At 63.9% G+C, this 27220-nt stretch overlaps 1 protein-coding gene across 1 annotated transcript; it reads right to left on the bottom strand.

The window, feature by feature from the left end:
• Positions 1 to 13981: 13981 nt before the first annotated feature.
• Positions 13982 to 26900, bottom strand: PPP1R13L (protein phosphatase 1 regulatory subunit 13 like). The gene is made up of 13 exons (XM_059833201.1): positions 26832 to 26900; positions 26622 to 26740; positions 26308 to 26518; positions 26121 to 26216; positions 24760 to 24858; positions 22574 to 22671; positions 22286 to 22457; positions 21010 to 21440; positions 19885 to 20022; positions 18888 to 19054; positions 17724 to 17890; positions 15109 to 15308; positions 13982 to 14096 (listed from the first exon to the last, which is right to left on the bottom strand). The coding sequence occupies exons 1-13, from the start codon at positions 26884 to 26886 to the stop codon at positions 14058 to 14060; spliced, it is 1992 nt and encodes a 663-aa protein (XP_059689184.1). The 5' UTR covers positions 26887 to 26900; the 3' UTR covers positions 13982 to 14057.
• Positions 26901 to 27220: the final 320 nt, after the last annotated feature.

A 27220-nucleotide genomic window follows, 5' to 3' on the forward strand; every position in this document is an offset into this window, starting at 1 on the left:
GGTGGTATTGCTTGAAACATTTTAATGCGAGTGGTTGTATTTTAAGCTTCACTACTATTGTCTATTTTTAAGATCAGATGGTTTAAAAAATATTTTTTTAATCTGTATACAGTTCTTGCATTCTTAACTATTTTGTTTCAATATATTAAATCTAAGTGTGTGATTTACAAGATTTTTTTACTGGTTCTTTTATAGCATACACCTCTGGTACCAAGGCAGCAGCATAGCTAAATTCTACTAGGTTTGTCTTTCGTGAAATGCACTATTTTTTCATTTGGTTACCAACCAGCAGCAAAATCGTACTCTCAGGATCCTCAGACTTCCTTTCTCACGGCAGACTCGCTTAGCAGCTTAAACTACTCATCTCTTCAAGGAATGATTTGCTATAAAAAGTTACTAGCTTCTCAATACTGAGTTATTTTTTGCCATTAGGTATCTTGTATGCATACTGCTCACAAAAGAAGTAAAATTAATAGAGGTTCCCCACAGGAAGGAAAAAAAAGGATACTCTTAAAAAAAAAGAGAAAGAAAATTGAAAGTACTTTAAGTACTTTAGCATATTCTCTCAATTATTCAGTGGCACAGAAATACGAACTGGTATTGTTTGCCTTGTAACAGCTGTTATCTGTTGAGACTGTGCCTTTGAGAAACCTCCTCTTGTTCTCGGTACTCAGATTTACCTTTGGGCAGGAAGACCTGGTTTTGTTCTTTCTAAACTGTAGAACTTCACAAACCGGTTGAAATTAGATGTGTTTCACTGTGCACGTTTTTGCTATGCTGAAAACCACGCCGTAGTCTCCCCCTCTGAAAGCGTACTGCTGAAGGTATTTTTTTTCTTTTTTTATTGATAAATTTGTTGCTTGAGGACCCACAGATTAAAGCTTCCGTGTCCTGAGGCACATTGCACTATCTCACTGTGACACGGCATCTTCAGATGGCTTTTGTATCAGTCTCTTATTTCTGTAATGCTGCATGAAGTGTAATGTAAGTGGCTGACAGATGAATGATGCGAATGTGTCTGGTCAAGTCATTTTAACGCACCATATTGAATAATGAAATGTTCCTTTTCTTCCAAGGGATACTGTCAGATCAAGATGGGCCCAAAGTTTAGGTTTTGAAGTAACTTTTACGAAGCCTACGAGGAGCTGGTGACCTCAACTAAGCAAAATGTCCCCTCTGCCATCCTCATTGGTTGGTGATTTTTTGTGTGTGGCTTTGATACTTGGCTTCAAAAGCAAAACAGGCGAAAACATGAATACCTTTTATTTATTAAACCTCAAGAAATGGAATGTGAAAGCAATTGACAGGAGAGGCTTGCAAGCTGAGTGACTGGCTTGTGTCTTTTAAGGTGACTGTGTCACAACTTAGCAATTAACAGAAAGAAAAGTATTTTTCCTAAGCTTGTCCCTTTAACAGGCTCAAAATATTTCTTCTCTTTGGATATGAAAGAATGGACCAAGAAAAGTTACCTGGCAGACAGCCCAAAGCTGTTTAACTACACAGCAATTAAGTATTGTATTTTAATAGAGTTAATCTTATTAACTGCCGAGGCGTTTTTTGATGTTTCTGTGATGCAGAGATTTGCTGAGGCCTCTGTTCTGTTTTGATTCTCAAACATAAATGGAGGAAAAAAGTAATTTGAGGGATTCTGTTATCAGGTATATTTGTGACAGTGAGGTAAGCCTATGCAGCTACATTCATGTTAGTTTTCTTAAAAAAAAAAAAAAAAAAAAGCTGTATGTGCAACTGTGCAAATGGGTGCTTCTTGATATGTAGATGATGGTGACGGTGCCTGTGCTTTCCAGGATTTTTCTCTGGCTTCTGTTTGCCTTCCAGGGACGCCGACTCATCACTGGCACTCCTAAGGTGCAACCACCTGAACCTGCCTATGGTCACTGATTTGAAATGCTCTTGTAATCCCCACCTCTTCCAGAGAGCAAATTCATTCATCTTTGGCCAGACACAAAAGTCAATGCTGGAATTTGAACATGGTTTTCTTAATTACTGCAGCCTGATTGCTATGAGTATCATGAGTGGCTCAACCCACCTGTACATTAAATCTGTTTATTGGTAATATCCTGCCATTTTCTGCCAGTAGCAATTTCTGTCATGCCTTTTGATTTGGTTCCTACTTGTTAAATATGAAAATGCCGCATTGCTGAGCAGCATCAGGTGGGGTTCAGGGACTGTAGCTGCAAATGCTCTATTCTGACGCTTCATAGCGTGTATGTACCTGACATGGGTATCATAGCAGCCTAGCCTACCTCTTTTGTTGGCCCTTGGACCACAGGCAGAGACGGCATGTTAGTCCATTCTGTAACTGCTGTTCTGTCTTGTTCGCAGGTTGTCCATCTTATCGTTATGGGAAGAGTGTCAAAGCAGCGCGAGCCGTGCTAGCATCATCCTTGCCTGCACGCAATAGCAGGGACAACCTAGATGTCAGCATTTCTGCCTTAGAAATGGAGTGGGGGTTTGGTGCGTTTCTCCAGGTTATTTTAAGAGGTTGAGGTTATTGGAGAAGACCTCTTAACTCCTGATGTCTCTGTAACAGAAGCATAAAAATGTGGAAAGCAGCAGAAAGCTGCTTGTGAAGCAATCACTCCTTCAGAAAGATTATGACGGGAAAAAATGGGGGAATTGCCCCAAAAGAATGTCATAACCAGTGCTGCAAAGGACAACCTTACGTGGGAGGGGGGGAGATGGCGGAGCAGTAGCTGACGGGGGAGGACACAGTGAAGGCCATGCTCCTTCTCACCGGCCCTCATTCCTGCTGCCTCCCCTCCCTGTTGTCTTTCGGAGCATTGGCCTCTCCTGGTGAACGCGTCTGAAGCCTGGAGGAACCTCGCTCTTCTGCAGGAGACCAGGGCCTGACCCTCAGGGCCTGCTGTACCTGGGCCGCTTTTGTGGTGGAGGAACGCCGCTCTCCACAGCAGACAACAGCCCGTCCCTCGCTCTGTGCTCCAGGACTGCCATCTTCCCCCGTGAGGAGGCCGGCGCCACCAGTGCGGCTTCTGGGCTTGTCAGGGCAGCAGGGGTGTGAGGGGGGGGGCGGGAAATGGCGGGCGTTGTCCGACAGGCGCTGTGGCGCGGAGCTCTCTGCTGCCGCTGTCACCCGCCACAGGCAGAGCGCATGCGCACTGCGGCCGCCGCGCTCCCTCAAGGAGCCCAGCGCCGCCGCCCGCCACCCTACGCAGGCAGAGCGCATGCGCACTGCGCCGCCGCGCTCCCTCAGGAAGCCCAGCCCCGCCGCCCGCCACCCTCCGCAGGCAGAGCGCATGCGCACTGCGCCGCCGCGCTCCCTCAGGAAGCCCAGCCCCGCCGCCCGCCACCCGCCGCAGGCAGAGCGCATGCGCACTGCGCCGCCGCGCTCCCTCAGGGAGCCCAGCGCCGCCGCCCGCCACCCGCCGCAGGCCGAGCGCATGCGCACTGCACTGCGCGGGAACTCCAGCGCACTGCTGCCATCGCTGAGCGCATGCGCGCTCGGGCCTGCGCGGCGCAGCCGCCGCGGCTGCCTGCTGCCGCTGGGCCATGGCCCTGTGGTACCGCCGGGGCGGAGGAGGCCTGGGCCGGTGTGGGCGGGCTGTGCCCCGGCCTCTGCGGGGGCTTCGGGGTGAAGCGGGGAGGATGGCAGCCAGCAGGATACAAGGCTGCAGTCCTGGGCACGCCGGGGGCTGTAGTCTTCCAGCACGGCACTGCTGGGCCTCCTTGCACCCTCCCTTTGAGCCTCAGGAACCGTTCCTCGGCCCTCACTGTGCACAAAAGCCCACCGTTGGCCTTTACGGGGGCCCAGTGGTGGGCTCTGGGGCACACACCAACCACAGGGCTCCACCATTTGCCCTGTAGCTGTCTTAGGAATGCTCTAGTCCACCCAGGACCACCCAGAGGCCTTCATTACACCCCAGACACCTCTGCAGGACCTCTAGCACCCTAAGAAACCCCACTAGACTGGGGGCCGGGCCCCCTAGACTCTACAATACCACTTTAGACCCCTCAGCATTCCTCCATCGGTGTTTGTTATGCCCCGGAGCCTTCTGCTGCTCATCTAGCCATCTTAAGACCCCTCTAGTCCCCCAAGGAGCCCTTCTGCGGCAATCATGGTGACCGAGGCACTCTGTTTGTCCTCTAGTCCCTCCAGGAACCCTGCAGTTGCCCTCTAGCCCCCTTAGCACCTCTGTACTCTGCTTGGAAACCCTCCTGAGTCCTTCATGGGGCGGGGAAGTGGCAATGCAACAGTGGCAGATGCTGGGGCCTCGCTGGGAAGCCCAGAGACCATGGGGTGGCCAGAGCTGGAACAACCCTTTTTGTGCCCTTTCCTCGCTGTGTGGCAGATACACATCTGAAGGACAACGTGTGTTTCGGCTTTATTAAACATGAGCCATCTTCCTGAGAAGAGCTGCACCTCTGCCTGGCTTAGCAGCACCAGCAGCACAGTGCTCGCAGGGTGCATCTTGATCTCAGCTGCATCGTTGGAGGGCTCAGGATGAGGATGGTCTGAGCTGCCAGGGAACGGATGGAGAGTTCGCTGTCTTTCTCCAAGGTCCCAAGGGCTGTGACAGAGAGAAACAGAGGCAAGATGACCCCCTGTGTCTGCAGAGAGCCCCAGGCATCCCCTCCTGACCACGCCAGCCCCACCTACCTCTTTCCCTGGCCAGGAGAGAGCTGCTGCCCAGGAATGCCCCAAATGGCCCTGACATGTTCCCCTGCCCCTGAAGTGTTGCCCTGGAGCAGGGCAAGGCATGGCAGCACCTTGCCCAGGCTCTGTCCCCTGCCCCACCAGCCCCGGCCAACACCGCAGTGCCCCTACTCACCGCTGCAGATCTCAGACAGCTTCTCCCTGCTTTGGTCCCTCAGGGGCCGCGCGGCAAGCCCTAGGCACAGAGCTTCGTCAGACCTCCCGCTCCCCAGCATGCTCCCAGCAGCACAGCGCCCTCCTCCCCCTCATCAGGGCCGACCCCAGGGAAGAGCAGTAGCCGAGGGGTTGGGACTGAGCAAGGTGGCCACCAAGCCCACCTGCATGGGCAGGGCTGGGAGAAGGAGGCCAAGGCCCTGCATGGGGCAGCCCCAGGGCTGCTCCTTGCTGCCGGTGCAGCGGCGGGGACTGGGGCCAGGCTGCCAAAAGAGGGACCCCGGGGGCTGTGGCTCACCAATGAACCTGAGGGCTGCCTCTCGCAAGGTGGCCTGAGCATCCTCCAGGTATGGCAGGCTCTGCTTCAAGTATTCTTCAGCCCTGCTCCTGTCCTGCACCAGCTGGAGAGAGCACAAGGGTATGGGCATGTCACAGAGCCTCCCCAGTTGGCCGGACCAGCCCCTTCTCCCAGCACCCACCCTTGCTGAGACCCCTCTCTCCCGCTGGGTGCAGGGAGGGGAGAAGGGCGGGGAGAAGAGCCCTTGGGGGCTCCGTTCTTGAGGACAGGGAAGAAGGAAGCAGCTCCAGGCTGTGGGCTCCGGGCTGGAGCAGGGCAGGCGAGGCACAGCTGCACAGCCCACAGCCCAGACACGGGGGCAGCCCTCATCCAGCCTGGGCCCTGGGGCTTGTCCTCACCAAGCACTCTCCAATCCTCCATATCTGCTGTGTCTGCACCAGGTGTTTGAGCTCTTTCCACTTGAGGAGCTCTGCTGCAGCAAGGAGGGCTTCCCCGGAGGCCTGCAGAACGGCAGAAGCAGGGAGATGGCACCACAACCAGGGGAAGGACACTTGGCGTGACTCTCCTCTTGGCTTTGTTCCTGGGGTGATCCCGCCCTTAGGAAGCCGGGACATGCCCTGGCCCAAGCGTCTGGGGGTCTCTTCCCTGCATCACTGCTTAGCTTTGAAACCTGTACCTTGGCCACGCTCTGCGTTTCATCGCTCATGCGAAAGAACAGCGGGACCAGGCTCATTCGCACTTTCTTCTTCATCTGTCTCTTGTTTCTCCCCACCACAGTCTTCATCAGGTCTCTGAAGAGGCTGATGGAGACCTCTCTCAGCTCACTGTTCTCCTGGTAGGGAGAAGCACAGTAGGACTTCAGCAACAGTAGCTCTCTGCCCGCGGTGAGCAGAAGCGTTGGCATGGCTGATGTGAGGGGAGATGCTCCAGGGTCGGATTCTGCACACTGGCGTTGTGGGCCACATCTGCAGCCGCAGCTGAATGGCCCCAGGCTCGTGAAAGAGATTTCCTTCAGGCAGTGCCTGCGCCTGCAAGTGCTCTCCCAGCCACCCAGCATCCCCCACCCGCTGCACCAGCTGTGTTAGGGAAGAGCTCCCCACAGCCAGGCTGAGGAGGAGGCTGGCTGGTCCTTGGCAATGCCTCTGGGGCACGCACCACTGGCTCAGCCTCAGCCCCTCGCCACGGCGTCTGGGGAGAACATGTGGTCTCGCCCTGCAGCGCAGCTGGGGGAGCCCTCGGGACTCTGAGAGCAGCTGTCGGAGAAGCTGGACTGGGCTGCAGAACCCAGAAGCCATCCCAGGAGAGCCCGGGGGAGAAAGGAGAGAAGACTCTGCTCCGAGGGCTGCTCGCAGGGCTGGGCTGAAGGGCAGCTGTCCTTGCCCGGTGCCCATCTGTGGGGCTCAGGCTCCCACATCAGCCCTTACCTTGTCAAAGAAGGGCAGGAGCTTCTCTGCCAGCTGCACAGCGATGGGGCTGGCCTCCTTCATGTTCAGGTGACCCATCACGTTTTGGAAGACCACCAGGGCCTTCATCTTGATATATTCATTGTCACCCTGCAGGACCTCCATCATGCCTGGCAGGAGGACCTGCATTCTTCTTGCCTGTATGAAAGACAGAGTTTCCTTCTTGTGAAACGGTCCATGCCTAGAAAGCTCCCCAGGCAGACACCAGGCCCCACCGTGGCAGGGAGGGCGTTTGGAGCACTCACCCCACTGCCTGACTCCCAGCCAAGGCCAGGCCACCACCTTACCCACTGCCCCAGCCCCCAGCTGCCCACATGGCTCCCCTTGATGATGCCCTGCTCACCATCTCGGCTCTCTTCGACAGCGTGATGAGGCCCCTGAGCACCAGGGAGAGCATCATCAGGCTCGGATGCCTCAGAAACCTCCAGGCTTTGTACGTTGGAGCAAAATCCTCATCTTCCAAATCACTGCAGGCCAGCAGCTGAAAGAAACCCAGCAGTGAGCGACCGGCAGAGCTGGCGGGGCTCCCCGCACCGTGCAGCTCCCGGTTCCCATCGGCAGCTGAGGACAAGGGCACCGGAGCTTTTTCTGGTAACTCACAGCCAAGCGAAGCATGCAGGTATCTTCTTGGTAAGTGCAGAAGAGGCTCTTCTGCCAGTCCTGGAGTTGGCTGAACAGCTCCTTCAAAATGCTGTCCAAAGACTGGGGCACGGAGAACATCACCTCCCACATGACCATGCCAACGCTGCAAGCCAGAGCGCTCTGTCAGCCTTGGCCACAGCAGCGTGGCGCGGCTCAGCCCCGCATAACGCAGCGCCCGGCAGGCAGAGAGTCTCCGGGCCCCTCTCCCCACAGGGAGCAAGCCCTCAAGGCTGTCAGGGCCAGTACCTGTCTCCTGGTGGAGCGATCTTCAACAGCGTCATGACTACCTCCCCAGGGTACTTGTTAACCATCAGGAGAAGCAGTGACTCCACGCTCTGCCGGGATGACTCCGTGTTGATGGATGACAGGTTTTTGTGGATGCAGCTCGTGATCTGTGGCACCTGGAGGGGATGCGGGTGAGGATGGTGCTGCCACTGGAGTGCAGCCATTTCCTCAGCTGCCCTTCCCATCCCTCTCTGCTGCCTTGAGGTGGCATCAGGTGCCCAAGACACCTGGGTTTGGGAAGGAGGGATGGAGAGGGAGGGAGAACAAGGCCTGACAGGGCTGAAGGGCAGGGCAGTCCAGCCACAGGCCACTTACATCCGCCAGCCAGAAGTCAGGGTTTCTCGTGACCACATCCAGCAAGTTTCTTGCCGCCTGCTTGTCAAAGACGCTGGAGTCTCTCATCGCCTCGATGGCCACAAGGACGATGTCTGTCCCCTCAGAAGGCTGGAGGTATTTTGCAAAGGCCTGTGGGAGGAAGGCAGGGAGCGAAGCCATGTCACACCGAGTGCCCTGATGGTGCTGCTTCCCTGGGCAGCGCCAGCAGCCCTGGCCAGAGGTGCCCGGCAGTGCTGGTGGCAGTGCCCGCAGGAAAGCTGGCAGCAGGGACTGCTGGCAGTCCCTGCAGGGGGAGGATGAGAAGAGAGGGCCCCCAGGGTGCAGGAGGAGGGTTGGGTGTGCTCATGGGCACGGTGTGCTGGCCCTACAGAGAAGCAGGGCTTGCTGGTGGCCGGGAGGGCTGGAGCTGCTGCTGGGACGGTGGAGTGCAGCCCCCGCATTGTCCCTGTTTGGGGACAGCGGGAACCCTCTCACCAGGGACCGTGAGGCCACACCAGCCCCGCTGATTCTGCCTGCCTTTGCTCACACAAGTGGCCGGCTGATGCCACGGACAAGAGTCCCAGCAAGGGGGGAGCTCATTACCTGGGTAACGTGCCTGGTGTTGGGCAAAGAGCACAAGGAGGTGGTCTCCGCTTCCCAATCCCCTGGGAGCTGTGCATTATCCTCTCGCAGTGTCATGCCTAAAGAGTGGGGCAAACACAGATGAGTTGCTAAGACGCAGCAGCTTTGCCAGCAAGCTTACCAGGAAGACAAGCAGATGTATCGGGTGATGGAGGGATGCAGCCCACCACAGCTTCTCTTACAGCTTTGCTGGCGGTAGAATACGACGAGGGAACAAAGAGCATCCAAAGCCACATGGCTGGTCTCTCCTTCCTTGAATGACATGAGCAGGAGGAGATGTCCTAGCAGCTGTCCGAGGATTGGGATCTGGATCTCTCCGTAGGAGGCACATCTGTCCTCATGTTGACCGGCCTGGGCAAGGGAGGCAGAACAGCAGAAGGGCTGAGGGCAGGAACCTGGGGCCAAAGCCCTGAAGCCCCGAGTGTGCCCAGGGCTGGATGCAGGTGGGTCAGAGCTTTGCAGGGCCCTGCGGACCCCGTCCCCCAAAGCAGCCAGCTGGGCAGCAGCCCCGTGCAGGCAGAGCTGGGCCTGGGCTCGCACCATGCTCTTTGGGCAGTCCCGTCTGACACAGGACTTCTGCCAGAGCTGGCTCCTGGCAGAGAGGGGGCTGGGGAGAGAAGCCCATGGGAGACGGAGGGACCAAGAGCCCCGCTTCAGCACAGAGGCTGGCAGAGCGCCCAAACCTGTGCCCAGGCTTGCCTTGCAGGCACCTCTGAGCTGCCGGCTGCACCGGTGTGCAGGGAATGGAAGATGGTCTGGCTGGCGGGTGCTGGGTCCTTACCTTCAGCGAGGGATAGTTGGCCAGCAAATGGCTCAGCGTCCTAATCCTCCCGACGGCCCTCTTTCGCACAACTGCTCTCTCAGAGATGGTGAAAGTCAAGAGCATCTGGGGAGAGAGAAGGTGCTGGTGTGCCCTGGGAGCAGAGACGTGCTCCAGCAGAAGCAGCGCTGCTCAGCTCCTGGGCTGGACTCGCAGAGTCCATCGAGGCTTCCTCTGATCTCGAGCCAAGCCTGTAGTGGGGTTCCTGCCCCTAGGGTCCCTCGCAGGCTTGGGACAAAAGTCCCAGGCCAGCCCTATGGCCAGGCAGGTGGGCAGATGCCACCCTCTGCAGCCACTGTGCTCCAGAAGAGCCTGGCGGGCAGCCCTTGGTTACCCGAGGGAGGTGGGCAGCCTCCCTGCAGTGTGCTGCCTCTGCATGGCACTGCCCTGGGGACCATCCACTCAAGAGTGGGCAACCCCTTCCCTCCAGGGCGAGGAACAGCCCCACTCTTGGCACATGTCAGACCTGCAAGATAATCTGCAGCTCCTCGCTGACTCTGGAGGCATGAAAGCTGAGCACCAACTTCTCCAGCATGGTGTCCATGGCGTTCACGGTCTGCAAGGAGGACAAAGTGTTGTGGCAGTGATTCTGCTGTCCCTCCCATGCCCAGGAGACTGATCTGAACTCCCAGCGCCGAGGGAGGACTCCCGCACTGCCTCGCCGTGCCTGGGAGAGAGCCAGGGGCAGACAATCTGCTGCGGGCAGGGCAGCCTGCGGCACTAGACATGGCCAGGGCCGTGGGAAGAGCACAAAGGGGTGAGGGTGGGAAAGCAAAGCCGAGACCCTGCCCTGCCTTGGATCTCTGCTCCTAGCGAGACACGGGGTGGCCAGGGAGCAGCCCAGAGGGACTGGGGGCTCCTGTAGCTCACCCAGCGCTTACCTGAACGTAGAGTTGAGTGCCTACGCCCTGCATGTCCTCTTTTGAAGGAAGCGAGAAGACACTCGAGAAGCAGGCTTGTAGGAGGCTTTTCTCTTTGCCCTCCAGCACTGCCTCCACTGAGCTGCAAAGAGGGAGAGGGGCCAGTCGGACACTGGTGTCCCAGTGTCACCACAACAACACAGCGTCCCGTCCTGCGTGTCCCAGTGTCACCCCAGCACCCCAGGGAGAAGTGCCTCGAGGCCTCGGGCAGGTGGACATGGACCTCTGGGGAAGGGGTCCCCAGAAGGGATGGGCAGGTACCTCAATTCGGCGATGGCAAGCATGGCTTTCTGCCGCACCGCCGTGCACAGTTGGTCCTTGGGCTCCTCTTCCAGCAGCACCTGCAGAGCACAGCCGGGATGGGACCTGGCAGCTGCCAGCAGCCAGTGCCACCAGACCCCCGCCCAGCCCAAGTGCTGTCCTCAGAGGGGGCCTTGCCCCCTTCCACAGAGCGTCCCCTCACCTGGATATTCTCTGCCAGCTCATATCTGTGGCAGAAGTCATCTAGGCCCTGGGACAAGCCCTGGTGCCTGGCGGTTCTGCACAGGTTGCAGATGCACTTAAGGAACTTAATCTTCTGGCTCTCCTCCTGGCAGCCGGGTGACAGAGGGACAAACAGGGAGCGTGAGAGGGGGGACACACACGGCCAGTGGGACCCGAGCACTGGGGGTGCAGTGCCGTGCGGGACAGCTGGGAGAAGCAGCTCTGCCCAGGCAGCACACTGCCAGCAGCCTGGCAGCAGGCAGCAGAGCCCCTGTCAGCAGCCGCCGGCACAGCCGCGTTCGAAATGTCCGCGGTTACCTTTTCTGGGCTGCTGAGAAAGGCCAGGATGAAGTCCACGCTTTCGTCTTCCTCTTCATACACAGGTAACCAGCTGGCATCTAATAAAGGAGGAGAGCAGGGAGGGCTGTAGAGAGGGTCTGGTGGCAGGAAAGAGCAGAGGAAGGAGCTCTGCCTTCCGTCCGGCCCGTGCCCGCTCCCCTGGCACAGGCTTCCCATGCATGTCAGGGCTGGAGGGTGCCCGGCAGGCAGGCTGCGATGCTGGAGCACAGTGTGGCGGGGAAAGCCCCCAGTGCCCCCAGCTGAGGAACTCGCTTGCAGACGGGCAGGAAAGGTCCCCGTCCCACAGCATTGCTGCCTCCTGCCAGCCCAGCTGCCTCTCGCTGCCTGTGCCCTGGAGCAGGAGCTGGGTCCCCTGCCAGCCCTGAGCAGCCCTGTCATTCAGGCAGTGTCGTGCCCCCCACCCGCGGGCGTCGAGCAGGGTGTGCTCGCTGGCCCCAGCCCTGCCCAGACCCCCAGGGTCCCTCACTCACCGATCTGCAGTGGCAGGACCGTGCAGAGCACCTGGGGCTCCGGTGGAGAGCTGCTCTCCTGGGGAGCCCCGTTCTCCTGCCAGGCCAGCGTGGGGCAGCTGGGGGCACTCTGCGCCATCCTGCAGGACGGAGGAAAGGGGTAGGGGCAGGGAAGGGGGAAGCTTCGGCAAAGGGCCTTGGTGCCGCGCGGCTGCCGGGGGCGTCGGGTAGAGACGCGGGCAGTGCTCGGGGGCTCCTCGACAGCTCTGTGCTCCTGCCCTGTCCCGTCACCGTCCTGCCGGACACTGCGGGCTGGGGGCCACAGCCATGCCGACCACATGCAGCGCAGTGGGGTGTCACAAAGGGAGGTCACAAAGGGCCCCACTGTCACCTCTGCGTGCACATCCTGGACATACCATATAGGGCAATGCCAACCCCACCTCATGGCGGTGCGCACGGGACAGGACATAACATTTAAGGCAATACTCGCCCAGCTTGATGACACGGGCCATGTTTGGCAGTGGCAGTGGCTTAGTGGGGCTTGCACAGCCTCGAGGCCTTTTCTTCTTCCCTCACTGCCCCCAGCGAGTGGGCTGAGGAGGGCAAGAAGTCGGGAGAGGACTCGGCCGAGACAGCTGACCCATGCTGACCAGAGGCATAGCCCACACCGCGCGATGTCATGCTCAGCGGGAGCCGCTCGGCTGTCCCACAGGAGGAAGAGGGAACCTCTGGGGTGACGGGGTTTGTCTCCCTGAGCCAGGGCTACGCCTGATGGAGCCCTGCTTCGAGCAAGCAGCTGGACACCCTCCTGCCAGGGCAAGTGGTGAATGAGCTCCTCGCTTGGCTTTGCTTGCATGCATGGCTTTGCTTCACTTCTTAAACTGCCTTTATCTTGACCCACGTGTTTACCTCCCTTTTCGCCCGCCTGATTGTCTCGCCCACCCCCATGACAGAGGAGTGAGCGAGCGGCTGGCTGGGGGCTTAGCTGCTGGCTGGGGCCAGCCCACCACACAGGTCAAGGACCATTTCAGTTCCAGGAATAATATGCGACAGGCAAAGCCAAAATAAAACCCAAGACGCTTCCAGTTCATCTCCTGGCAGTGCGTAGCATTCAAGACATCACCAAGATGACGTTTCTCACAGTTTAAGTGTTTCTTTTATCGCCAGGGGTGGAGACACCTTAGCCGCCTCCTGGGGCCACCACGGGGAGGGAGGTGAAGGGAAAATTCAAATTGTCCATGCTCAGCCATGGTCATTCATGACCAAGGAGTGATTTGGCATGGAGGGCAAGAAGGCCCAACTGCGGAAGGACTTCAGGGATGCCAGGGATTGAGGGGCTCCGTGTCAGGGAGCAAAATTTCCCTTGGCGATGAGATGAGAAAGGCCACGGGGTTGTCTCGGAGCAGCGGTGTAGAGATGCCCAGGAGCCACCTTGGGCAGCGGAGCTGGCGCTGGGGGGTCAACCAAGGCTGGGCTGAGGCGCCCCATGACGATGCTCACAGCACCCCATGATGATGCTCACAGCACCCCGTGACGATGTTCACAGCACCCTATGACGATGCTCACAGCACTCCGTGATGATGTTCATAGCACCCAATGATGATGCTCACAGCACCCCATGACGATGCTCACAGCACTCTGTGACGATGCTCACAGCACCACCATGACGATGTTCACAGCATCCCGTGATGGTGCTCACAGCACCCTATGACGATGCTCACAGCACCACCGTGACAATGTTCACAGCACCCCATGACGGTGCTCGCAGCACCCCATGACAATGCTCACAGCACCCTATGACGGTGCTCACAGCACCCCATGACAATGCTCACAGCACCCCATGATGATGCTCACAGCACCCCCATGACAATGCTCACAGCACCCTATGACGGTGCTCACAGCACCCCCATGACGATGCTCACAGCACCCCATGACGATGCTCACAGCACCCCCATGACAATGCTCACAGCACCCTATGACAGTGCTCACAGCACCCCCATGACGATGCTCACAGCACCCCACGACGATGCTCACAGCACCCGATGATGACACCCATATGTGTCCCCCAGTCCCAAGTGGAGTGTCCCCACCCACCACGTAACCCCTCCGGTCCTGAGCAGGGCGTCCCCACCCATGTCCCCACCCATGTCACCCCCCCCAGTCTGATGCAGGGTGACCCCCACCTGTGTCACCCCTCCAGTCCCAAGCGGGGTGTCCCCACCCGTGTCACCCTGAGGCCCCACAGCCCCCACCCGCCCCCCCTGTGACGCAGAGGACGGAGACCACCAGGCGCAGCCGAAGGCTCTTTACTCCCCAGAGAAGCCAACACCGTGGGGTGACACCCGCTGTCACCAGCTTGAGGGGGTACATGACACCGCGGGGTGGGGGGCACCCCGGTGCCTTGCTCGGAAAGGGGGGGGACGGGATGGGGGGCAGCCGAGGAGGTGCCCGCCGGCAAAGGGGACCCATGCACCCAAGCGGCTGCGGGGGCCGGGGCCGGCTCCAGGCCCCCCCCATGTCTTCAGGGTCCCCCCTCAGACCTTCTTCCGCTGCGGCCGCACCCTGGGGAAGAGCTGGGGGAGGGTGTCAGGGGGAGGGTGTCAGGGGGAGGGTGACCCCCCAGCCCCCCAGCACGATAAGCCATGGAGGGGCCATGAGATCCACCCTCAGGGCCATGGAGGGGCTGTGGGGACCATGGGTGCTGTGGGTCCCCCCCCCTCCCCGGGGTCACGGGTGCTGTGGGTGTCCCCCTGGGGCTGTGGGGTGGTGGCCATGGGTGCTGTGGCACCCTCCTGGGGCTGCGGGTGCTGTGGTTGAGCCCCTGAGGCTGTGAGGTGGCCATGGGTGCTGTGGAACCCTCTGGGGCTGTGGGTCCCTGTCCACGGCCATGGGTGCTGTGTGGGTGCTCCCCGAGGGCTGTGGGGTGGCCATGGGTGCTGTGGGACCCCCCCCGGGGCCATGGCCACTGTGGGACCCTCTGAAGGCCATGGGTGCTGTTGGTACCCCCCCCTGGAGCTATGGAGTGGCTGTGGGTGCTGTTGGACCCACCTGGGGCCATGGGTGCTGTGGGACCCCCTGAGGGATGTGGGTGCTGTGGGTACCCCCCCTGGGGCTGTGGAGTGGCTGTGGGTGGGTGCTATGGGTACCCTCTGCGGCCATGGGTGCTGTGTGGGTGCTCCTCCAAGGCCGTGGGTGCTGTGGGAACCCCCTGGGGCGGCGGGTGCTGTGGGACACCCTGAGGGATGCGGGTGCTGTGGGACCCCCTCAGGGCCGTGGGTGCTGTGGGTACCACCCCCCGGGGCTGTGGAGTGGCTCTGGGTGCTGTGGGAACCCTCAGGGGTTGTGGGTCCCCCTCCACGGCCATGGGTGCTGTGTGGGTGCTGTGGGACCCCCCCCATGGGGCTATGGGCACTGCAGGACCCCCTGAGGGATGTGGGTGCTGTGGGTATCTCCCCTGGGGCTGTGGAGTGGCTGTGGGTGCTGTGGGACCCCCCTGGGGCCATGGGTGCTGTAGGACCCCCTGAGGGATGTGGGTGCTGTGGGACCCCCCTGGGGCCCTGGGTGCTGTGGCACCCCCCCACTCACCCCGAAATAGTTGCGGGGGACGTAGCCCTCGTGGCCGTAGAGGGACCCCCACCACCAGTCGAGCTCCTCCTGGGGCTGGCGGCGCAGGACGGTGACGGGCTCGCCCTCGCGGAAGGACAGCTCGTCCCCGAACTCGGCGCTGTAGTCCCACAGCGCGTACACCACCCCGCTGTTCAGCACCCCCATGCTCTGCTCCACCTCTGCGGGGACGGGGACGTCAGCACCCTGGGTGCCCCCAAACACCCCCACCTCCGTGGCACTGCACCCCCAGCACCCTCTTGCCCTGAACCCGCCCCCCCCCAGCACCCCGTAACCCACCCAGCACCCACATGGCACTGCACCCCTCACACCCCATCGCCCTGAGACCCCCCCAGCACCCCGTAACCCCCCCAGCACCCACATGGCACTGCACCCTTCGCACCCCATCACCCTGAGACCCCCCCAGCACCCCGTAACCCACCCAGCACCGACATGGCACTGCACCCCTCACACCCCATTGCCGAGACCCGCCCCAGCACCCCGTAACCCCCCCAGCACCCACATGGCACTGCACCCTTCTCACCCCATCGCCCTGAGACCCCCCCAGCACCCCGTAACGCACCCACATAGCACTGTACCCTTTGCACCCCATTGCCGAGACCCGCCCCAGCACCCTGTAACCCCCCCAGCACCCACATGGCACTGCACCCTTCGCACCCCATCGCCCTGAGACCCCCCCAGCACGCCGTAACCCACCCAGCACCCACATGGCACTGCACCCCTCACACCCCATTGCCGAGACCCACCCCAGCACCCCGTAACCCCCCCAGCACCCACATGGCACTGCACCCTTCGCACCCCATCGCCCTGAGACCCCCCCAGCACCCCGAACCCCCCCCAGCACCGACATGGCACTGCACCCTTCTCACCCCATCGCCCTGAGACCCCCCAGCACCCCGTAACCCACCCAGCACCCACATGGCACTGCACCCTTCTCACCCCATCGCCCTGAGACCCCCCCAGCACCCCGTAACCCCCCCAGCACCCCCATAGCACTGCACCCTGGCACCCAATTGCCCCCCAGCACCCCCATAGCACCCCGTACCCCCCCAGCACCCCCATAGCACTGCACTCCTGGCACCCCCCCTGCCCTGAACCCATACCCGGTCCTGGTATCCCCTCCCAGTATCTGTACCCTTCCCAGTATGCCTTCCCAGTATCCATATCCCCCCCATATCTCCTCTCAGTACCCCCTCCCAGTGTCCATGCCACCCAGTACCCCCTCCCAGTATCCATACCACCCCAGTACCCCTTCCCAGTACTTGTACACCCCCAGTACTCTCTCACAGTACCCCTACTTGACCAGTACCTCCTCCCAGTACCCATACCCTCCCAGTATCCCCTCCCAGTACCCACAGAACCCCAATACTCCCTCTCAGTATCCATATACCCCCAATAACCCCTCCCAGTACCCCCCTCCCAGTACCCACATCCTCCTATACTCCCTCCCCAGTACCCATATTCCCCTGATACCTGCTCCCAGTACCTATATTCCTCCTCCCAGTACCTATATCCCTTCTCCCAGTACCCATAAAACCCCAGTACCTCCCTCCCAGTACCCATAACCTGCCCAGTACCCCCTCCCAGGACCCATAGAAGCCCAGTACCACCATCCCAGTACCCATAACCTGCCCAGTACCCCCTCCCAGTACCCATATCCCCCCAATACCCTCTCCCAGTACCTATACCCCTCCTCCCAGTACCCATAGAACGCCAGTACCCCCTTCCAGTACCCATATTCCCCCAATACCCTCTCCCAGTACCTATATCCCTCCTCCCAGTACCCACAGAACCCCAGTACCTCCCTCCCAGTACTCATAACCTGCCCAGTACCCCCTCCCAGTACCCACAGAACCCCAGTACCCCCATCCCAGTACCCATAACCTGCCCAGTATCCCCTCCCAGTACCCTTATTCCCCCGAAACCCTCTCCCAGTACCCGTATTCCTACTCCCAGTACCCACAGAACCCCAGTACCTCCCTCCCAGTACTCATAACCTGCCCAGTACCCCCTCCCAGTACCCACAGAACCCCAGTACCCCCATCCCAGTACCCATAACCTGCCCCGTACCCCCTCCCAGTACCCTTATTCCCCGAAACCCTCTCCCAGTACCCGTATTCCTACTCCCAGTACCCACAGAACCCCAGTACCTCCCTCCCAGTACTCATAACCTGCCCAGTACCCCCTCCCAGTACCCACAGAACCCCAGTACCCCCCATCCCAGTACCCATAACCTGCCCAGTACCCCCTCCCAGTACCCTTATTCCCCCGAAACCCTCTCCCAGTACCCGTATTCCTACTACCCAGTACCCACAGAACCCCAGTACCTCCCTCCCAGTACTCATAACCTGCCCAGTACCCCCTCCCAGTACCCACAGAACCCCAGTACCCCCATCCCAGTACCCATAACCTGCCCAGTACCCCCTCCCAGTACCCATATTCCCCCGATACCCTCTCCCAGTACCCATATCCCTCCTCCCAGTACCATCACACCCCAGTAACCCTACCTAGTACCCGTGCCCCACCCCATTACCCATCCACTCCCAGTTCTCCCAGTGCTCCCAGTGCCCCGGTACCGGTGAGGTAGTTGTAGCAGTCGGCGTAGCCCTCCCGGTACGGGTCGCACTTCTCCACGGCCAGGCTGCCGTCGCTGGTGGTGGTGGCGAAGATGGCGGCGCCGTGGCGCACCAGGGCCACGCACACCCCCGTGTCGTTGCAGGAGGCGGCGCAGTGAAGCGGCGTCCTGGCACCGTGGGGATGGGGGGAATTTGGGGTACGGGGGCGGAGGGTGGGCACCCCTAGGACCCCACCCACCCACCCCGGTGTCCCGGGGATGAGGGACCCCCCGTGCCCGTCCCCGTCCCACCCCATCCACGGTCACCGAGGGCTGTCGGGGGGTTATTGGGGTCCCCGCTCACTGGAGGCTGACGGGGATTATTGGGGTCCCCGTCCCCAGTGGTGCCGGGTTGGGGTCCCCGTCCCCTGTCCCTGCTCAGCCGGGGTTGTTGGGGGGTGACTGGGGTGCCTGTCCCCCTCTGTCCCCATCCCCGATCACCCCAGGCTCGGAGGGGGGTTCTTGGGGTCCCCATCCCTGTTCCCCGTGGCTGTGGGGGTCCTTGGGGTGCCCGTCCCCATCCCCTCTGGCTCTGGGGGTCTGGGGGTCCCAGGTGTCCCCACTCCTCTGTGTCCCTGGGGTCCTCGGGCCCCACCCCACGTCCCACCAGCCGTGGCTGTGGGGTCCCCCGTCCCCCCAGCCCCACGTAAGTGGGTCCCCGTCCCACCAGCCGTGGCTGTGGGGTCCCCCATCCCCTCAGCCCCGTGTCAGTGGGTCCCCGTCCCACCAGCCGTGGCTGTGGGGTCCCCCGTCCCCCCAGCCCATGTCAGTGGGTCCCTGTCCCACCAGCCGTGGCTGTGGGGTCCCCCATCCCCTCAGCCCCGTGTCAGTGGGTCCCCGTCCCACCAGCCGTGGCTGTGGGGTCCCCCATCCCCTCAGCCCCATGTCAGTGGGTCCCCGTCCCACCAGCCGTGGCTGTGGGGTCCCCCGTCCCCCCAGCCCCACGTAAGTGGGTCCCCGTCCCACCAGCCGTGGCTGTGGGGTCCCCCATCCCCTCAGCCCCATGTCAGTAGGTCCCCGTCCCACCAGCCATGGCTGTGGGGTCCCCCGTCCCCCCAGCCCCATGTCAGTGGGTCCCCGTCCCCGTCCCACCAGCCGTGGCTGTGGGGTCCCCCGTCCCCCCAGCCCCATGTCAGTGGGTCCCCCGTCCCCCGTCCCACCAGCCGTGCTGTCGGGGGAGTTGACGTTGGCCCCGCTGGCGATGAGGAAGTCGACGATGCTGTAGTTGGCGCCGCAGATGGCGTTGTGCAGCGCCGTGATGCCCTCGTCATTGGGCTGGCTGGGGTCGTTCAGCTGGGGACACGCACGCCTGTCCCCACACTGCCACCCTCTGCCACCCCCACTGCCACTCCCCAGCACCCCGCTGCCACCCCCAGCCCCTGCCACCCCTGAGCACCAGGCAAATAGCTCTCCCTGCCACCCTGTCCCCAACACACTGTCCCACTGTCCCCCAGCCCTCGCCACCCCACCCCTGTCCCTGTCACCCTGTCCCCACTGTCCCCCAGCCCTCGCCACACCACCCCTGTCCCTGTCACCCTGTCCCCACTGTCCCCCAGCCCTCGCCACCCCACCCCTGTCCCTGCCACCCCGTCCCCACTGTCCCCCTGCCCTCGCCACCCCACCCCTGTCCCTGCCACCCTGTCCCCACTGTCCCCCAGCCCTCGCCACCCCACCCCTGTCCCTGCCACCCTGTCCCACTGTCCCCAGCCCTCGCCACCCACCCCTTGTCCCTGCCACCCTGTCCCCACTGTCCCCCAGCCCTCGCCACCCACCCCTTGTCCCTGTCACCCTGTCCCACTGTCCCCCAGCCCTCGCCACCCCACCCCTGTCCCTGCCACCCTGTCCCACTGTCCCCCAGCCCTCGCCACCCACCCCTTGTCCCTGCCACCCTGTCCCCACTGTCCCCCAGCCCTCGCCACCCACCCCTTGTCCCTGTCACCCTGTCCCCACTGTCCCCCAGCCCTCGCCACCCCACCCCTGTCCCTGTCACCCTGTCCCCAATGTCCCCCAGCCCTTGACACCCACCCCTTGTCCCTGCCACCCTGTCCCCACTGTCCCCCTGCCCTCGCCACCCACCCCTTCTCCCTGTCACCCTGTCCCCTGTCCCCTGTCCCCTGTCCCACCTCAGCCACCGCCTGCTGCACCACGTCCAGCTCCCCGGTCAGGGCTGCATCCAGCAGCAGCACCAGGGGGTTGAGGCGCACGCGGGCCCCGGGGCGCCTACGGGGTGAGGAGGGGTCCCGCAGGGCCGAGCGCCGTTCCTGCAGCAGCCGGGGGGTCAAGGGGAGGCCGGGGGACACCGTGGTGGCACCCGATGCTGGACGGCACCAGGGGACCCTGGGAACACTTGCCAGGGCACCCGGCGCAGTGCGGCACCCAGGTGACCTTGGGGACATCTGGGGCACCCGTTGTTGTATGGCACCTGGGGTACCTTGAGGACACCTCACGGGGCACCCAGTGCTCTATGGCACCCGGGGAACCTCGGGGACACCTCCTGGGGCACCCAATGCCATGTGGCACCTGGGGGACTTTGAGGACACTTTCTGGGACTCCCGGTACTACACAGCACCCATGCAATCCTGGGGACACCTCCCAGGGCACCCGGTGCTCTATGGCACCCAGGGGAGCTTGGGGACACCTCCCAGGGCACCCAGCACTCTATGGCACCCAGGGGACCTTGGGGACACCTCCCAGGGCACCCAACACTCTATGGCACCCAGGGGACCTTGGGGACACCTCCCAGGGCACCCAGTGCCATGTGGCACCCAGGGGACCTTGGGGACACCTCCCAGCGCACCCAGTGCCATGTGGCACCAGGGGACCTTGGGGACACCCCCCGGGGCACCCAGTGCTATGTGGCACCCGGGGGACCTTGGGGACACCTCCCGGGGCACCCAGTGCCATGTGGCACCCAGGGGACCTTGGGGACACCTCCCGGGGCACCCAGTGCCATGTGGCACCCAGGGGACCTTGGGGACACCTCCCAGGGCACCCAGCACTCTATGGCACCCAGGGGACCTTGGGGACACCTCCCAGGGCACCCAGCTCTCTTTGGCACCCAAGGGACTTTGGGGTCACCTCCCAGGGCACCCAGTGCCATGTGGCACCCAGGGAACTTTGAGGGCACCGCGTGGCACCTCGGGGGTTCCAAGGGACACCAGGCACCGCATGGCACCCTGGGGGGCTCCAAGGGACACCCGGCACCGCGTGGCACCTCGGGGACAGCAGCCACTTACCGGGGCGGGTGCGGGGCTGCTGGGGGACTGCGGCGGTGGGCTGTGGCGGGGTGGCCGAGCCTCGGGGGCCGCCGGAGTAGGGGGTGGCAGGTCGGGCGAGGCACCGGCGTCACCGGGGACCGGGGGCTCGTCGCGGCGGGGCGGGCGATGCAGGAGGCGGGTGATGAGCTGCTGGTACTGGCGGGTGCGGGTGGGTGGCAGCGCCGGCCCTGGGCACTGCTCCATGGAGCCACGGCGCTTGAGGGGCCGTGGCATCTCGGCCAGCACCCGCGCCACCTCCTCGAACTCGGGGACCCGCTGGGCCTCGGGGGGCAGGAGGGGCTGCAGCCGTGTGGGGCTGAGCGGCCTCTCCAGCCCCTCTGTCTCCCCACCCTGCAGCAGCCGCTCCAGCTCCGGCTCTCCCTCCGGCGGGACGGTCTCGGGGGGCACGGGGCGCCCGGATCCTGCCAGGGGGCTGGGGTCAGGGTGCTCCACCGCCTGAGCACCATGACCCCCTGCTCCGGGCGGCCAGCACACCAGAGCCCCACGGACCCCCCACCCCCGGGTGGGTCATCACGCCGGAGCCCCACGGACCCCCCGCCCCGGGTGGGTCATCACGCCGGAGCCCCACGGACCCCCCGCCCCGAGTGGGTCAGCACGCCGGAGCCCCACGGACCCCCCGCCCCGAGTGGGTCAGCACGCCGGAGCCCCACGGACCCCCCGCCCCGGGTGGGTCAGCACGCCGGAGCCCCACGGACCCCCCGCCCCGGGTGGGTCATCACGCCGGAGCCCCACGGACCCCCCGCCCCGGGTGGGTCATCACGCCGGAGCCCCACGGACCCCCCGCCCCGGGTGGGTCATCACGCCGGAGCCCCACAGATGCCCCACCCCAAGTGGGTCAGCATACCTGAGCCCCACGGACCCCCCGCCCTGGGTGGGTCATCACGCCGGAGCCCCACGGACCCCCTACCCCAAGTGGGTCAGCACGCCGGAGCCCCAGGGACCCCCCGCCCCGAGTGGGTCATCATGCCGGAGCCCCACGGACCCCCCACCCCGAGTGGGTCAGCACGCCGGAGCCCCACGGACCCCCCCAATAATCCCTATGTCTCCCCACCCCACGGCCACCTCACCTTCGCCCCCGCTCAGCGCCGGGGGGGCCTGGGGCAGCGCCGGGAGCTGGGGCTGTTTTTGGGGTGCGCGGGGGACCAGCGGTAGCCCCCGGGGACCACCGACCCCCTGCTCCCAAAAAGCGTTTTGCAGTTTGAAGATCATGGAGAGGGCAAAGGTTTGTGACGGGGGGGTCGCCCACCCTGGGGGGGCACGGGGATGCGGGAGACGGGCTGCTGGGAGAAATGCCACCCGCGGGGCAGGGTGCCGGGACCCGAACGGCGAAAGGGTCCCTCCGCCCGTCGCTCGCCCGCCAATGGGGACACTTTGTAGTTTCGGGGCAGCGTGGCGCTGTGCCCCCCATAGGCGCCGTCCTGGGGGGTGAGAATAAAAAGGGGTGGGGGGGGATCGTGAGAAACAAGGCGTCGAGGAGGGAGCCGAGCCCCCGTGCCCATCTACCCCGGCGTCAGGCGCCGCTGGAAGGACTCACCTTGCCCTGTCCGCCCGCCCCGTCCAGGCTCGACTCCCTCCAGGGTGCCAGCGCCAACCCCAGGGACGGCCGCAGCCCCGGCTGCCCCTCGCCGCTGCCTGGGCGGGGGGGGGACACGCCTCAGTGCCACGCCTCAGTGCCACGCCTCAGTGCCACGCCTCAGCGCCACGCCTCAGTGCCACGCCTCAGTGCCACGCCTCGGGCCCCAGCACGCCACGCCCGGCCTGGCAGCCTCCGAACCCCCCCCTCAGCAGCCCTGGACCCCCCCCAGCACCCAAACCAACAGCCCCAGACCCCCACTGGTGCCCCCCGAGCCCCGGACCCCCCCCAGCACCCAAACCAACAGCCCCAGACCCCCACCGGTGCCCCCCCCGAGCCCTGGACCCCCCCCAGCACCCAAACCATCAGCCCCAGACCCCCACATGCTGCCCCCCAGATCCCCGGACCACCCCCAGCACCCAAACCAACAGCCCCAGACCCCCACATGCTGCCCCCCAAGCCCTGGACCCCCCCCAGCACCCAAACCAACAGCCCCAGACCCCCACCGGTGCCCCCCGATCCCCGGACCCCCCCCAGCACCCAAACCATCAGCCCCAGACCCCCACATGCTGCCCCCCGAGCCCCGGACCCCCCCCAGCACCCAAACCAACAGCCCCAGACCCCCACCGGTGCCCCCCCGAGCCCTGGACCCCCCCCAGCACCCAAACCATCAGCCCCAGACCCCCCATTGGGCCCCCCCGAGCCCCGGACCCCCCCCAGCACCCAAACCAACAGCCCCAGACCCCCACCGGTGCCCCCCCGAGCCCTGGACCCCCCCCAGCACCCAAACCATCAGCCCCAGACCCCCACATGCTGCCCCCCAAGCCCCGGACCCCCCCAGCACCCAAACCAACAGCCCCAGACCCCCACCGGTGCCCCCCGAGCCCCAGACCCCCCCCAGCACCCAAAACAACAGCCCCAGACTCCCCATTGTGCCCCCCCCGAGCCCTGGACCCCCCCCCAGCACCCAAACCAACAGCCCCAGACCCCCCCTGGTGCCCCCCAAGCCCTGGACCCCCCCTCAGCACCCAAATCAACAGCCCCAGACCCCCACTGGTGCCCCCCCGAGCCCCGGACCCCCCCCAGCACCCAAACCAACAGCCCCAGACCCCCACTGGCGCCCCCCCGAGCCCCCGGACCCCCCCCCAGCACCCAAACCAACAGCCCCAGACTCCCCATTGTGCCCCCCCGAGCCCTGGACCCCCCCCAGCACCCAAACCAACAGCCCCAGACCCCCACTGGTGCCCCCCCGAGCCCCGGACCCCCCCCAGCACCCAAACCAACAGCCCCAGACCCCCACTGGCGCCCCCCGAGCCCCAGACCCCCCCCAGCACCCAAATCAACAGCCCCAGACTCCCCATTGTGCCCCCCCGAGCCTGGACCCCCCCAGCACCCAAACCAACAGCCCCAGACCCCCACTGGTGCCCCCGAAGCCCCGGACCCCCCCCAGCACCCAAATCAACAGCCCCAGACCCCCACTGGTGCCCCCCGAGCCCCGGACCCCCCCCAGCACCCAAACCATCAGCCCCAGACCCCCACTGGCGCCCCCCGAGCCCTGGACCCCCCCCAGCACCCAAACCATCAGCCCCAGACCCCCCATTGTGCCCCCCGAGCCCTGGACCCCCCCAGCACCCAAACCAACAGCCCCAGACCCCCACCAGTGCCCCCCCGAGCCCCGGACCCCCCCCAGCACCCAAACCATCAGCCCCAGACCCCCACCGGTGCCCCCCCGAGCCCTGGACCCCCCCAGCACCCAAACCATCAGCCCCAGACCCCCACATGCTGCCCCCCAAGCCCTGGACCCCCCCCAGCACCCAAAACAACAGCCCCAGACCCCCACCGGTGCCCCCCCGAGCCCTGGACCCCCCCCAGCACCCAAACCAACAGCCCCAGACCCCCACCGGTGCCCCCCGATCCCCGGACCCCCCCCCAGCACGCAAACCAACAGCCCCAGACCCCCCCTGGTGCCCCCAAGCCCTGGACCCCCCCAGCACCCAAACCATCAGCCCCAGACCCCCCATTGTGCCCCCCCGAGCCCTGGACCCCCCCCAGCACCCAAACCATCAGCCCCCAGACCCCCACATGCTGCCCCCCAAGCCCTGGCCCCCCAGCCCCCCGTGTGCCCCCCAAGCCCCCCCCCAGCTCACGGTCGTAGCCCCCCAAGCCGGGGGGTTTCTTCTCATAGGCCACGTCCAGGTCGGACTCGTTCCAGCTCTTCTGGGGCCGCCGCTTGATCATGAGGTCATCTGGGGGGGGACAGGGACGGGGACTTGAGGGGACCCCCCCTCGGCGTGACCCAGACACCCCCCCCACACCCAGGCCCTCAGCTGGGGCACCCCGGGGTGGGGCGGGAGCACCCGGTGACAGGGACGCCCTGGGATGGGGACAGGAGTGCCCTGGCACGACTTGGGGACACCCCGAGACGGGGAACACCTCATGATGGGGTCCCCCTGGGATGGGGACACCCTGGGATGGGGACAGGAGTGCCCTGGCACGACTTGGGGACACCCCGAGACGGGGAACACCCCACGATGGTGTCCCCCTGGGATGGGGACACCTTGGGATGGGGACAGGAGCGCCCCGGCACAGCTTGGGGACACCCCGAGATGGAGGATACCCCATGATGGGGTCCCCCTGGACAGGGACACCCTGGGATGGGGACACCCTGGGATGGGGACCGGAGCGCCCTGGCACGACTTGGGGACACCCCGAGATGGGGAACACCCCACGATGGGGTCCCCCTGGGATGGGGACACCCTGGGATGGGGACACCCTGGGATGGGGACAGGAGCACAGCTTGGGGACACCCCAAGATGGGAGATACCCCACGATGGGGTCCCCCTGGGACAGGGACACCCTGGGATGGGGACCGGAGCGCCCTGGCACGACTTGGGGACACCCCGAGATGGGGAACACCCCATGATGGGGTCCCCCTGGGATGGGGACACCCTGGGATGGGGACAGGAGCACAGCTTGGGGACACCCTGAGATGGGTGATACCTCATGATGGGGTTCCCCTGGGACGGGGACACACTGGGATGGGGACAGGAGCACAGCTTGGGGACACCCCGACATGGGGGATGCCCCATGATGGGGTCACCCCAGGACAGGGACAGCCCAGGGTGGGTTGGGACACCCCAAGATAGATTGGGGACACCCAGCTGGCTCGGGGACACCCCAAGACGGGGGATACCCCATGATGGGGTCCCCCTGGGACGGGGACACCCTGGGGTGGGTTGGGGACACCCCAAGATAGATTGGGGACACCCGGCTGGCTCGGGGATACCCCATGATGGGGTCCCCCTGGGATGGGGACACCCTGGGGTGGGTTGGGGACACCCCAAGATAGATTGGGGACACCCGGCCGGTTTGGGGACACCCCGGGATGGAGCGGTCTCTCATGGTGAGACTTCCCGAAGAGAGACAGGAGCACCCCAGGACGGGGACACCAGGACCCGCGCCCCCCGGGGACTGTCCCCACCGCGTCCCCTCGCCGCGGTGGCCTTACCCTGCGCCCGGAAGGTGACGGTGGGGCTGCTGACGGAGGGGTACAGCCCGTGCATCTCGTAGGGTGGGGGCGCGGGGGGCCGGGCGAGGGCGCCCGCTCGGGGAAGAACACGGACCCCTCGCCCGACCGCGGGGACCCCCCCGAGCCCCAGGAACTCGTAGGGGCGATGGGGACGCGGGGAGGGGGCTCGGCCCCCCGGGCTGGGGAGCGTCAACCCCTCGTAGGGAACCGCCAAGACCTTGGGTCGGGGCGAGGGGGCCCGATCCTCCCCCGGGAGATAATGGGGGGTCCGGGGGGGAACCGGGGCGCCCCAACGCGTCTCCGGGCAGCTCGGGGGTCTCCGGTGCCAGGCTCCTCCGGCCGAGGGGCGAGCGGGTCCGGCTGGGGCTGTACGGCTCCTGGGGGCACACGGGTTGGATATGGGGTGATGGTGGGGGGGGGGAGCGCAAACACAATGGGGTGGCCCCCCCAAGTGTGTGTCCCCCCACTTCCAAACCCAACCTTGGGGGGTCCGGGACCGTCGGTCCAGAGGGATTCGAGTTGTCGGGAGAGTTCGTCCACTTTGGCCACCGCCGTGTCCAGTTCCACTTGTTTCAGGTCCATGTGTTGCATGGCCAGCGCTGGGGGGGGGGGGTTGCAAGGTGGGGGGGGGTCAGGCTGCACCCCAAAAGGGTGTCGGGGACCCCCACCCACCCACCGCCCCCTACTCACACTGGAAGGTGAGATCCAACAGGTCCTGGGCACCGCGCAGCCGCTCGCTCGCCATCCTGTCACCTCCTGGGGTGGGGGGGGGCGATGGGTGACCTTGGGTGGGAGATGGGGGGGTGGGGGGGAATGGGTGGGGACCCCCCCACTCCACCACGTGGGCACCCCGCCCTGCGCCCCAATCCCTTGGGAACGCGGGGAGCGGGGACGTGTCGCGACCCGTTCGCCTTTCGGGGATGATCATCATAATAATAATTAGCGGTAATTAATCCATCGAGAAAAACGGGGCCCCACCCGCCGCCCCCCCCCACCCCGGGGCCTTGGGTGGGGTGGGTGCACCCCCCACCCCCTCCGCTAGAAGTGGGGTGTCAGGAACACCCCCCCTTTTCCATTGG

This window comes from Gavia stellata, chromosome 42 (genome assembly GCF_030936135.1).
Source record: "Gavia stellata isolate bGavSte3 chromosome 42, bGavSte3.hap2, whole genome shotgun sequence".
Classification (NCBI taxonomy): Eukaryota; Metazoa; Chordata; class Aves; order Gaviiformes; family Gaviidae; genus Gavia; species Gavia stellata.